Consider the following 14032-nt stretch of genomic DNA (forward strand, 5'->3'; position numbering starts at 1 on the left):
TTCCGCGCCTTCCTGCTTCCTTGTTCAACACGTACCAATATATATGCAAGTCTTTTGATTTCCCTTTAACGTGGTATTGTTGAGCCTGTGGGCGGGGGCAGCCAGTGTTGTGGTCCAGGCTCTGCTGTGTCATTTGAGGCCACATGGCATAAACTCTCTGAGGCCCCCTTCCCCTTCATCTGTGAAATCGTGGGTCTTTAAGGCTCATTTCGTAGTTCAGGAAGATCCCCTGGAGGAGGAAATGGCAACCCTCTCCGGTATTCTTGCCTGGAAAATCCCATGGACAGAGGAGCCTGGTGGGCCGCAGTTCACGGGCTCACAGACAGTTGGACACCACTGAGTGACTCACACTGTCATAGTTAAATGTGGAATGGCTCTGTCCTTCGTTTTTAAGGTTGTTGATCAGTTGAGTTTATTTCTTTAAATCCATGCTGTGCATGCATGCTCGATCGCGTCCGATTCTTTGTGACCCTATGGACTGTAGCCCACCAGGCTCCTCCACTACTTTTATTTTATTTATTTTTTTAGTATATATTTATTTGCATGCGCCAGGTCTTAGCTGCAGCATGTGGGATCTAGTTCCCTGACCAGGGATTGAACCCAGGACCCCTGCATTGGGAACGCAGAATCTTAGTTACAGGACCACCAGGGGAGTCTCAGAATTGTTTCTGTTGTATGAGCTTTTCACAGCTGCCTTTCCACCTACTTCAGAGATGGAGAGGTCACTACTAAAGGCTATTGCATGTGGGCCTTGCAAATTCACAGGGACCTGAATGTATTTACAGTGGATGTGTTCATTTTCTTTTATTTGTATTGTTTTTGATGTGTTTATTTTTTTTCTGCATCAGTAATAGAATAGACGTGCTGGCAGGGATGCTGTTAAGAATGGTGATGAATGCATTTATGGTTTCTAAAGGCTTCGGAAGTGGTTTTTCGGGGCTGGGAGAGGCTGGCATATGTTCTGAGCTTCCTTTCTCTAATGCAGTTATTTCTTGTTAAAAGATTCACCATAAAATGCTAAATAAACTTAATAACTTCCAATAACATTAATGTCAGTTGAGGCCTTTTAAATTTTATGAATCTGGGTGAAAATATGGGAAAATACCTGGGAAGATAGAATTTTCTACGTATGTATGGTTACTGATGTTTTAGAATTTTTGTGTTCGTTGTGATAATCTGCTCGTTTTGGCTTTTTAAAAAAGGATTCTGGTAGTAAGAGAAGTCTTCATAGCAGTAAAAACAAAATGCCCCCAAACACAATAAGAGGTTTTACAATTTGCTGAGTGTTTACAGCTTCCCTGGTGGCTCAGATGGTGAAGAATCTGCCTGCAATGCAGGGGATACAGGTTTGATCCCTGGGTTGGGAAGATTCCCTGGAAAAGGAAATGGTACCACACTGTAGTATTTTTGCTTGGAGAATCCCATGGACAGGGGAGCCTCATGGGCTACAGTCTATGAGGTTGCAAAGAGACACGACTGAGCGACTAAGCATGATTGTTTACTGGGGGCAACCCATGCATTAGATCAACAGAGCCGTCGGCAGCGTTATTTTCTTTAAGACACAAAGTACTCATGCCCTCCTATAAGGTAGAAATCAGTCTCCTTATTTTACAGCCGGGGAAGCTGAGGAGGGAGAGCTAGATCATTTGCTGGAGGCCACTCAGATCTACAGGGATAGAGGTGGTACCATGCCTAGTGTCTCTGCTTCCAGAGACCACACACACGTTCAGTAGCTTGGTTATGGAGCTGTGACAGGAAGTGCGCTGTGCTGCTGGGTATTTTTGCAGAAAGGGGTTGAAAGAGCCAACACATACTTAGAGTTGGCCCTCTGGAAGAGGGGGCATTACTGGGAAGACCCCGTTCGTGGGGGAACAATAAGGAGGGACACACAGGGACGGGCAGATTCTTTCTTTCAGAGAGAAATAGGGACAGGGACCAGGAGTGTATGGTTGGAAGGAAGGCCAGGTGGTCGGTCAGCAGGAGGGCCCCCCATGCTTGCATGAGATCAGGGAGAATTCCAGCGATGGACCTGGTCACAGTGCCTGTAAAGGGCAGTCTATCCAGCAGGGTGTTCAGGATGGATGGGTGAGAGTTTGATCCTGCTCGAGGAAATGTTTTGATGAGTTTTATTTACCTCAAGTCTGAAAAATCTTTTAAGGTAGAATCCATTGGGAAGGAATAACATCACTGTAATTTTTTAAATTGAGAGTGGGCTAATTGAATATTTGGGAGTCGTAAACATCCTTTTTTCACTGTGATATTTCCCTTTATCTCCATTCTTGAGCAAAAGCATGGCCTGAATTTAATGGGATGACTTTTGCATGCTCAGCTAGGAGGAACAAAACTGCTTTATGTCAGATAAATGTTTGGGATTTCAGACATGTGTTGTGTATTGTCCCTTTGAAGGATTTCTTCTTAACATAAGACATATTTTTGCCTCTTTGTAATTTTTTTTGACTTAATAGCAACTTTGGCTATATGATACTTTTAAAATCAATTTGATTTTCAAGGAATTCTCAGTCCACGTGTCATTGACTCATAGACAGGAAAAAGTCATCTAGTAGAGAAGTCCGTTAATGGAAATATATGGTAGTATATGAAGTGATAATTGAAATGTTGTTGACAATAGCTTCAGTTTTCTTCCTATTATAAATGTTATTCCACTGTGAAAAGAAATGAGGTTTTCATCCATGGAATAATGTGTGTGTACCTTGAAAACAGGAAGCCACAGGCTTCCCTGGTAGCTCAGCTGATAAAGAATCCGCCTGTAATGCAGGAGACCCTTGTTTGATTCCTGGGTCAGGAAGATCCCTTGGAGAAGGGAAAGGCTACCCACTCCCGTATTCTTGGGCTTCCCTGGTGGCTCAGATGGCAAAGAATCTGCCTGCAATGAGGGAGACCTGGTTTCGATCCCTGGGTTGGGAAGATCTGGGAAGAGCATGGCAACCCACTCCAGTATTCCGGCCTGAATCCCTGTGGACAGAGGAGCCTTGGCGGGCTATGGTCCATGGGGTCACAAGGAGCTGGACGTGAGTGAGCGACTAAGCACAGCACAGTACAGAAGAAGCCAGACACAAAAGGATAATATTCTATGATTCCTGCTCCGGTCAGCAGGAGCAATCAGATTTATAGAGACAGAAAGTAGGTTACAGGTTATCAGGGGTGGACAGGGGGAGGGGTGAAGAATTATTGCTTCATGGTTATAGGGCTTCTGTTTGGAGTGATGAAAAAGTTTTGGAAATTGATAGTGGTAATGGAGCTCAACATTATGAATGTAACGTCACTGAAGTGTACACTTAAAAATGATTAAAAAGGCAAATTTCACATCATTTTACCACAATAAACCACTTGTGGTTGTCTGGTGTTATAAGTGGTTAAGAATTTCTTCTACTTAAACTGAGGACCCTTGAAAGAAAAGGCTCCTTTTGTGGATATCAGAGAGGATGATCCAGGCAAAGGCAGAATATTTCAGTCTTAAAAACAGGCAAAAACAAGCCAGCATAATCTCACCTTTACTAATAGCTTCTTTGCTGTTTTCTCTCTGAACAGCTTTTTATAACTATGATGCGCGGGGAGCGGATGAACTTTCTTTACAAATAGGAGACGCTGTGCACATCCTGGAAACATACGAAGGTGCGTATTTATTTTGGTGTGTTTCCTTTTATGTTTTGTGTGGTTAGGACACTTTCAGTACCTAATGGGCCAATCATTACCTTGTTAGGAAAGCACTTAACTTCTGGTTTTCTTGCACAGTATCAGGAGCGGGCAGTGGTGAGGTTTTCTGTTATTGAAGTCATTTAAAAAAAAAAATTAAGATGAACTTAAAATTAAACTCCTAAATTTTTAACCTCTAAAGTTTTCTGTTGAAGTAGTCATTTTCCTTATTTTAAAACACCGTTGTTTCCTTTCTTTGGAAATGAATGTATATACATCTTGACTGTTAATAACTGCTTGAAAAAAGTTTTTTTTTTTAAATACATTTAAGGTTAGTTTAGTGTTTGGCTTAGTGTTTTGAGGTGTTTGATGTGAATGGTAAGACTTTTTATGTTCTCACTTAGACTTAACAATTTCCTGAGAGGAACCAAAATTATCATGTCTTAAATCCTTTTTAAAAAAATCTGTGACCCCATTTTCTGAGGGGTGAACGAAGATTGCTGCCGCTGTGTGTGGTGGGGTCCAGTGAAGCGGTTGTTGTAATTATCCGATAAATACCCTTGTCGGGGACAGTGGCTTTCCAGTGTCCGTGGTTTTTCAGGCTGTTGGTTTTCATATTAGTGTTTCGCAAATCATTAAAACGGGACCCCTTTCATTTCATGCTGCGGTTTATCGCTGCACAGAGAAGAAGCAATGATGGGCTTGACTTTTAGATTCCTCACATCTGGATGTTTTGTGAGATTGTGTTTAGCGCTGGCGCTCTATTTCCTGTTGGAAGGGTGACCCCCATGTAACAAAGGAATAAAGAGAACTGACTAAAATTGGTAATTCCAACAGCAAAATTGCTTTCAGATCGGGTTTAGCCAGACCCCTCCCGGGAGGAGGTGGGCTGGAGATGCGGGGAGAGAAAATTGCAGACATCCCGTAGTAATCACAGATTGAACTTCACACTCAGTCTTCGGAATCCTCTTTGCACATGAGTGATGCCTCGTTCAGCTTCTGCATCAGGCAAACTGCAGCTTGCTCCCGTGTACCTGGAGAAGCACAAACTCATTAAAACACCCATGTCCATGTCCCTTACTTCCTCATCTGGCTTAGAATTCCATTCCATTTGCACCTTTTACCCTAAAAAATGTCCCACTGGGGGTGGAAATCAGCTTCCGTGGCGTATGCTTAGAAGCGGATGTGATGCAGAAATAGACGTGCTCCTTTCTGTGTGAACGAGTAGTTGCCCGTGGGTACCCTCTGCTTATTTTCCGTTTTTACAGCTGACAGTTGGATTGCCTTATCTGCCCCCAGTTTATATGGCTGGTGGCTGGAAGGAAGCGGAGAAATTAGCTAGAGGTTAAGGATCAAACCTCTCATCTCAAACACTTTTCTGATCTCAGGGGAAGAACGCACTTATATCTTTTTTTTTTCATTTCTGCCCCGGGTCAGCTGCATTTGAAATCCTGGTTAATAAACAGTGGACAGTGACGTCATTCCTGAACAGATAGCAATTTCCTGTGCAACCCCGGGTAGTGGGGGCCGTGACTTCTGGTTCTTTGCTTCGTAGGAAGAATGCACTCTTTAAACAGGAGACTCCTTCGGCAAGTCAGTGATCCTTTTTGTACGTTTAACTTAAACGAAAATGGTGGCAGGCATCGACATTTTGGCCAACATCATGATAAAGGAGTCCTTAGTGAGCATTTGGTTTCTGGGCTCATCCATCTTCCAAGTGTTGATTACAATATTCCAGTCTTTGTAAAGACCCTGTAATAGAAAACCAATTCCCCTTCTTTGACAACAGCCTTTTTGGTTTTAGTTAGAATCCAATCAGAGAAATGCGTGGGGGGGGACGCATTGCTTTTGGGAAACTTGGTGACTTGATTGTCATTGGATTACAATGGAATAATTGTTTTCCTGCTCTTTGCTCTCATTCTGTTTAAATTTTGTGGATTGTGTTAGCCTGTGGCATTCTCTTCTTTTCTTCTCAGCCCCTTCCACATTTTCCCCCTAGGAAAATTTATTTCTGTTTGTCAAATTTCATTTCCCTTTTCTTTGTGATCCTGTTCAGGGTAGGATACTGCTGGGATTGCTCCAGAGAATATAATTTCTAGATGATCACTCCTTATATTCAGGTTCAGAGAACACATTTACCTGCAAGTTATGGATAATTTGTCCGTCTCAGGCTCATGGAGGCTTGGAGCACAGAGCAAAGAAAAGAACTTTCCAGGTCACTGTGGAGGTGGACGGAACTTTGAGGGCTCCTTTCTATAAGGACCCCTGCCTATGTCCCTGCCTATAAGCAGTGTCCAGGGTCAGTCAGACAGGAGAAGTGAACCCAGGTCCCCGGTGTTGATAAAGTGACTCTCCAGTGCCCAAGCAGGCGCGGGTCCTGCCACCTGCTTATTTCCAGAAGGATCTCCAAGGGGTGTAAGCTGTGCTGAGGGAGAGGGCAGCATTGCACCCAAATTAGGAAAGTGCTCTTGTGATGAAAACGCAGCACTCGAACTTGATTCGGATTTTTCAAAGCGATCATCATCTGTTTTCTTCCACGACATACCTTCATCCCTTTTCCTTCCACGAGCATCCATCGACGGAAGGTCCTGTGAAGACCGCCTCTGGGTGTCCTGGGGCGGAGGTAACAAGGTGTTGCATGGTGGGGCATTTAAACAACAGGAATGTGTTCTCTCACTGTTCTGGGGGCTAAGGGCTCCAGGTCAAGGTCGGCAGGGCTGAGAACGCGAGGCCGCCCCACGGGTCACTCCAGCCTTCTGCTCCTTTGCTGTCCTCATTGGCGTTCCTTGCCCGCAGGTGCGGCACCCTGGTTTCTGTCTTCAGGATCACGCGGCAGTCTCCCGCTGCTTGGCTCTGTCTATTTCTCCTTTTTAATAAGGACAATGTATAGCATTAGGTCCTTTTTTTTTTTAAAAGGGCAAAACTACTTAAAATGCTTCTGTTTTTGTTTATTTTTGGCTGTGCTGGGTCTTCACTGCTGCGTGGACTTGTCTCTAGTTGCAGCGACTGGCGGCTGCTCTTCGTTGCGGTGGCTTCTCTTGTTGTGACTCCCAGACACTAGAGTGCGTGGGCTCAGTAGTTGAGGTGCCTGGGCTTAGTTGCCCTGTGGCATGCGGCATCTTCTGGGACCAGGAATTGAACCCATGTCGCCTGCATTGGCAGGCGGATTCTCAACCCCTGGTTATTGCTGTGTAGTTGCTAAGTCATGTCCAGCTCTTTGCGACTCCATGGACTGTAGCCTGCCAGGCTCTTCTGTCATGGGATTTCCCAGTTGAGAATGCTGGAGTGGGTTGCCATTTCTTCCTCCAGGGGATCTTCTCGACCCAGGGATCAAACCAGCATCTCCCGTGTCTCTTGCATTGAAAGATGGATTCTTTACCACTGCGCCACCTGGGAAGCCCCTGTCTCACCTGAGCCCCAGCCTTTTCCTCAGGTGTGTCCTAGCCTTGCTGCTGGGGGCTTCTCAGATGCTGTGTGAGCAGATCTTTGCAGAGGCTGCTCTGCCCACCCGCCACCCCACTTCTCCTCCTAACTATAACCTGGAGCCATCCTTGGAGACTCTGTCTGAGTGATCCTCCCCAGGCTCCTCTCTGACGCCCGCCCCCCTCCTCCGCTCTGCCTGGTCCTGTCTTCACTGGTACCCGCCCTGCTTGAGTGTGCGCGCACTGGTCCTTCTGCTGGAAACGCTCTGCTGTGTGCCCGGACGTGGCTTCTGTCTTCCTGGGCTGGATGGGGCCCTCCCTGACTTTGAGGACCACGTCTGACCTCTTCTTGCCATTGGGCGGGTATCTCTTGGGGAGCTGGGTTTGTCTTGTTTGGAGCTGGTTGGTTGAGGCCTGGTTGGAAGAAGGGAGTCAGCTTGTTAATTCAACGAGCCATGCATCTCCCTGCTCCTGGCTTCATTCTGCCTGGCCTGTCCCCCCCAGAGCAGCAGCCAGGTTATCCTCTCATGTCCCCCTGCTGCCCTCCATGAAGCCTTTGAGGGGTTGTCCTCTGCCCTTGATCCCCAGTCTCTGCCCTTGCTCGTGGTTTGAGCCTTGCTTGTCCTAGGGGAATCTGCTCTTGGAGGTTAGAAATAATTGGGTCTAATCTGTTTCTACATTTGCTCTCTCTGGTGAGACCTCTGGCACATAGTCTGGGGGCTCAGTTGCTGGAAGGAATAACGCATGCAAAAATTCTTGAGAAGGGAAACCCTAGGTTTTCCTTTGGCTTGGGAAAGGTGTTAAAAGAGAAACTACCATCTATTATCGTAAACGAAAGAAAAAGGGCTCCTCATCTTTTTTTAGTCCCTCCTGGGAAACCCTTCTGCTGTGTTTGAAGTGAATTTTTGTGTCGCCTGTACTGGCTGGCATGCATATATTTCTGTGTATATAAATGTGGTTGTAGTGCTCATTTGGCTCAGATGGTAAAGAATCTGCCTGCACAGTGCATGAGACCTGGGTTCAATCCCTGGATTGAGAAGATCCCCTGGAGAAGAGCCTAGCAACCCACTCCAGTATTCTTACCTGGAGAATGGCATGGACAGAGGAGCCTGGAGGGCTACAGTTCATGGGGTCACAAAAGTCGGACGCAACTGAGCAAGTAACACACGCAAGCGCTCCTTCTGTTTTTACGTTGTTACTCAGTGCTGTGTTCTGAGATGCAGCCCTGTTGGTAAGGGTGCAGTCTCCGGCGCTCAGTGCTCTGTGTGACCCTCACGTTTCACTAGCCACCCTCCCAGTGATGGGCACCCATCCTGCCTCCTGCGTCTGCCCCACGGAGCGCAGTAGGTGTGCGAGTGTCTTTGGATACGCGGCAGCTCCGGGGTGCAGGGATGGATACTTCGGGGAAGAAGGGTCCTGCCCACACTGGTCATGCTGTCTACACTCCCCACCTCTGTGCCGGTGGCTGCCTGAATCCTGCAGCGTTAGAATTTTCCTCACTCTAGTGAATTGTGTTTTAAACTGTCGATTTAATATGTGTTTCAATCTGGTTATTAGTAAGTTTGAGCATCTCTTCATACATATGTAAGTCTTTTGGGTTTCTTCTCTACAGTGTTTATAAACTTTGCTTATTTTTGTCTTGGGCTCTGTCTTTTTCTCGTCCCTTGGAAGTATTTCCTTAGATGTTCTGGGACATTCATCCCATGTCAATTTCAGAAAAGAAGGGGCATGGTAATACTGAAAATATGGGAGGGATAAAATCACAGGAAAGTGGGCAGTCCTCTACATTAAATACGGCCTTCTGAACAGCTTACTGCATTGACCCGCTGTCTTTTCCCATTTCTGTCTGTGAACACTGACCCAGGTGGGCACTGATTGTGGGCTGGGCAAATGGAAACCACCCAGAAGACGGTGGAGGGCTATCCAGAGATAATCCTCCAAATGCGCCCCGAGACCTCGACATTGGGTCCACCGTGCTCCCTTATCACCGTGTAGTTGCCTTGTCAGGAATGAAGTGGGTTCACTGGTCGAATCTCAGTCTTAGCAAATCCTTCGCAAGGCTCCTGGTGATTTGCAGCTTCGTTTCTGAATGCTCAGAAAGCATCTGTTCATAATCCCTGGAGGATTTTAACTCCATCACTTCCTGCTTCCACTCCTCCTCCGGTTGTTAAATCATTGCTCTATGAGAGGTGTCTGGTCATTGGTGGAATACAGGTCCATTTGCACTTTCTGGGCATCTTCATTCATGCATCCCTGATTTCCAGCATTTGACTGTTTGTTACTTTATTATTGGTGGCTTTGTTGAGTCGCTAAGTTGTGCCTGACTATTTGCAACCCTATGGACTGTAGCACGCCAGGCTCCTCTGGCATGTGATGTCCTCCACCATCTCCTGGAGTTTGTTCAAACTCATGGGCATTGAGTTGGTGATGCCATCCCACCATTTCATCCTCTGTCGTCCCCTTCTCCTCCTGCCTTCAGTTTTTCCCAGCGTCAGGGTCTTTTCAGAGTCAGTTCCTCACATCAGGTGGCCAAAGTATTGGAGTTTCAGCTTCAGCATCAGTCCTCTCAATGAATATTCAGGACTGATTTCCTTTAGGACAGACTGGTTTGATCTCCTTGCAGTCCAAGGGACTCTCAAGAGTCTTCTCCAGCACCACAGTTCAAAAGCATCGATTCTTCAGTGCTTGGCCTTCTTTAAAACCCTAGTATTTAGTTAGTCTCTGGGAGCTGACCCAGCTGGTGCTTTCCCAAGTCTTTTTGTCATTCTGTTGGGGGCTGATGTCCTTCTGCTCCTGGGGAGCTCAGTGGAACTTGTCTAGGCTTTTGATTGCCTTTCCTGGAGCGAGGTGGCCTGAAGCACCCTCAAAGTGTTTCGGGAGACATTCAGTGTGTGGCAGAGTCGTTGGGAGGTGAGTGACCAGCCGTGAGTGACCCCTGAGCATTGGCAGGAACAATTTCTGCCCTCAGCCTGATCGGAGGGGCCGAGGGTGTGGTCAGATCCTGCCCAGCATTGAATGTCTCTTCCACTGGGCATTTCCCTCTGTCTTCTGCTGTTTGCTTGCCCTCCCACATGGAGAGAATGGGAACTTGAATCTAGGCCAGCCCCCTAGGGGGTAGGTGGGCCTGTGTTCCTGGGCCTGGTGCTTCCTGTTGGGGGCTGAGTCTTCACCACAGAAGCACTTTGTGCGATGTGACTGCTCCAGGGCACCCCCCCCAGACCCCCCTCCATCTCGAAGGGGGAGGAAGTCGGCTCTCAATAGGATTTCTGTTGTGCTGCTGCTGTTGATGATCTGAGGGTGTTGGTATGTGTGCTTGGCAGTGACCCTGCTCCATCCGGCCGAGCGACAGACAGGAAAATGTGCACCCCGGATCCTGCCCAGGGTTCCGTGGTCAAAGGGCGGCTTCTTCTCCTGGAGCTGGTTGCCACCCTCAGGACCATCTGCGGCCGATGGAGACGAAGGAGCTGGAGATCTTTGTGTGAAGCCCCCTGCCAAGGCTTTGAGCCTGGTTTTGAGATGATCTCTACAAACCCCCAAAGCATCTCTGCAAACCTTAGGATGACTGAATTCTATGACAGGCTGACTCCCGTGGTTCTGCAGATAGTGAGTTCTAGGCAGTGGGCAGGTGCTGTTTAGGACCCTGTAATGTCCCTTGTACTAACTATCTCACCTTTGTGTTTGTTTAGGGTGGTACAGAGGTTACACCTTAAGAAAAAAGTCTAAAAAGGTAAGTCCCTGTTATTAACCTCAGTGCATATCCCTTCATAAATCACCCTAGGAGAAGAAATCAGTTCTGTCTCATGGAGCCTAAGAGTTGTCCTTATACATCTCTTTCTCTGAATTAAGAGAATTTGTGAAATGTGGGCTACCCTGAATTGTTTTCTTTAAAAAATTTTTTAAAAAAACTTTATTTTTTAATTGACATATAGTTGATTTACAATGTTGTGTTCATTTCAGGTATACAGCAACGTGATTTAGTTATACACACATATATGTATTTCTATTCTTTTATAGATTCTTTTCCATTACAGGTTAGTACAGAATATAGAGTTGCATACTGGGCTTGGTTGGAACAAGTATTGCTGTTGGCTGTCTGTTTTATAAAGTGGTGAATATATGTTAATCTCAAACTCCTAATTCATCCCTCCCTCCCTCCCCTGAATGGTTTTCTGAACAGCATATATATGTAGAAATTGTCATTTCGTGTCTAGGAGTGAATGGCTGGGCTGTGTGGGGTGATTTTGACCTGTTGTCCTGAGAACTGGGACCTTCTTTTCCTGGTAGAATTCTGCATCCTGTTGAAGTACAGGTTGTGTAAGAGAATGATCTGGGAAGACTGACTACCGCTTACGATTTTCAGTTTTGCATTATCCTTAATGATAAATTAGCAGATCTGCAGCGCTCATGCCAGCTTCTTCCCTTCTTGCTTGTAATTATTTTTATACTACTGACGTCTGCTGGCCGAAGAAAGAGGTTCTGCCTCCTGGACAGTTTGCATGCATGGTTGTTTGAATTTCTGGGGTGAAGACGTGCAATTACACCATGATCATTGCTATGGACACGCCCGTGCATGGTTCTGTTGTGGCTTTTCCATTCTTAGTTTCACAGAACCTAATGATGGCTGTTCCCTTTCACTCTAAGCTGTGGTTAGGCTGTCCACGTTACCTTATAAAATCTAATATGCTTGACACATGGTTCCTTTTGCTTTTGTTTCTTAACTTGGCATCTCATTATCTCCTTATTGGGCTGGGCTCCTTCTGTGGTCCTGAGCCTGTGACTAAGGCTGTTGAAGGCCAGCTGTCCAAGTGCAGGGCCTTCTTGCTCTATTTTTTCCCAAGACTCTCTGCAATCAGCCCTTGCTGGACAGGTGAGAGGTGTCCATCCTGTGGTAGCAGTCACTTCAGAGGTGTCCAGGCTGAGCTCTCGGGCAGTCTGTCCTGATATGAGAGATGCTAATTGGGTAACCTGCTGAGCCAGCTCTGCAGATTGGAGCCAGGGCCTCCATCCTGATGCTGCCGAGCTCAGACTGGACTCTGAGTCTCTCATATCCAATGACCTGGCGTCTTGAGGTCTGAATGAGGGATATACCAACCTGGTGGCTGGAGGAATAGCTCTCTCCAGAGAAAGTTCTGTTTTCACTCTGATTGTCTCTTCTATAATTTGGGATTAGCAGATGCGAACTAATCCCTTAGGGTGGATAAGCTACAAGGCCCTACTGTATAGCATGGGGGACTGTATTTAATATCCTGTGATAAATCATAATGGAAAAGAAGATGAAGAACAATATATAATTGAGTCACTTTGCTGTGTAGCAGAAATAAGCACAGCATTGGAAATCAACTATACTTTAATTAAGAAAAAATAAGAAGAATGTTTTCCTGCAGATGAAAACCTCAGTTTCATCTGAGAAAGCCACAATTGAGAACTTTATTAACGACCTTAGGCTCATGGACTCCCCTGTCCACCCATGACAAAGCTGTAGCTTCACATGTCAGGTATGTCCCAGGGAAGTGGTTCACTTTTGATGCTTGCTTGGTATTTGGTGTCAGGTACTTCTTCCCTGGCGGCTCAGATGGTAAAAGCGTTTGCCTACTATGCGGGAGACCCCATTTCAATCCCTGGGTCGGGAAGATTCCCTGGAGAAGGAAATGGCAACCCATTCCAGTATTCTTGCCTGGAAAATTTCATGGACGGAGGAGCCTGGTAGGCTACAGTCGATGGGGTTGCAAAGAGTCAGTCACGACTGAGCGACTTCACTTTCACTTTCACCACGTTCCCCAACTGGGGGTGTCTCCTGGTTCCCCAGTGCCTCCGTGAGCCCTCGTCCTTCCTGCCCTGCACTGAAGAGACCTGACTTTGTAGCTCACAAAGCTGGGTAGGGGTGTGTTTATTGCTCCATCTAAAACCTTCATTAGCAGTTGAAACTGACACCTTAGAGACGTTGTGATTTTGTGTTGGCCCACCCAGTTCACGCAGTGGCAGAGAGGGACTTGACTCCCAGGCATCCGACCCTGTGTTCTGGGAGCATCCTCTTACTGGTATTCACAAATGAGCTCTAGATCTGGCCAGTCCTGATCACCCCAGCTGAAGAAGCTGCTCATTTCAAGCCTGCAGGTGTGTCCAGCCTCATTTTTCCATTGTCCCTTCTGTGACCCCATGGTTGTCCAGAGCAGCTTCACTGAAAGTGAGGGGTGTCTCTACCTGTGGACGTGGGCATGGCCGGGACTCGTTGCTTTATGTACCCCACCCGCCAACCAGTGCTCACCAGCTGACCTTGAATGTGCACCCGGGATCCATCCTGGTGGCTGGAGGTGTCCCCGCAGCAGGTCCGCCTGGTCCTCTGTGTTGCCCAGCCTCCCTCTTTCTGTCTGACTCCTTCCCTCTCTGTGATAAATCTTTTTTACATGAAGTGTGGCCACTTTTCTGGTAGACAGGAGGAGCAGGGACCAGTGGTGCCCACTTCCATTCCAAGCAGGATGAGTTGCATGGTTTCTGGATCTCCTGTGTTGATTCTTTGGGGTCAGAAGCCTGGGAAACCCAGTCAGAAGCTCCTGTTTTCACAGCAGGTGACTGTTCCTGCTGATTGACTTTCTGCTGCATGTGTGGCATCTCAGGAAGCTGCACCTTGTCTGCCTTGTGCTGCCCGAGACCCCCACGCCGCCCGAGACCCCCACGCTGCCCGAGACCCCCGTGCCCAGTGCCCCGCTCTTGCCCTCCAGGTGCTCACCTCTACTTCCTTCCAGGAGGGGACTTGTGCTTGCACAGGAAGCAGGCCCAGAACTCTTGGGGAAGCTCCTGGCCCTTCACGTACAGTGCCCAGGACTGGCAGTCCTCCTGAGGAGCCGTCCCCTCAGAACTGTCTGTTGGGCCTTGTGTGCTGTTCACTTGGGGGTTGCTGAGCACCATCTGCAGATAAACTGATGGCCCCCGCCAGAGCTGGGCAGGTTGGGTGAAAT

General features: G+C 47.2%; 1 protein-coding gene across 2 annotated transcripts in view; it reads left to right on the forward strand.

The window, feature by feature from the left end:
- DOCK1 (dedicator of cytokinesis 1) overlaps positions 1-14032 on the forward strand; it is a 559970-nt gene that overhangs the window by 52895 nt on the left and 493043 nt on the right. For both annotated transcript variants that reach the window (XM_025273840.3, XM_025273841.3), the window contains exons 2-3: positions 3550-3633; positions 10763-10803. In XM_025273840.3, coding sequence (XP_025129625.1) covers positions 3550-3633; positions 10763-10803 — 125 coding nt within the window. The remainder of the gene's footprint in view (positions 1-3549; positions 3634-10762; positions 10804-14032) is intronic.

Source organism: Bubalus bubalis, chromosome 23 (genome assembly GCF_019923935.1).
Source record: "Bubalus bubalis isolate 160015118507 breed Murrah chromosome 23, NDDB_SH_1, whole genome shotgun sequence".
Classification (NCBI taxonomy): Eukaryota; Metazoa; Chordata; class Mammalia; order Artiodactyla; family Bovidae; genus Bubalus; species Bubalus bubalis.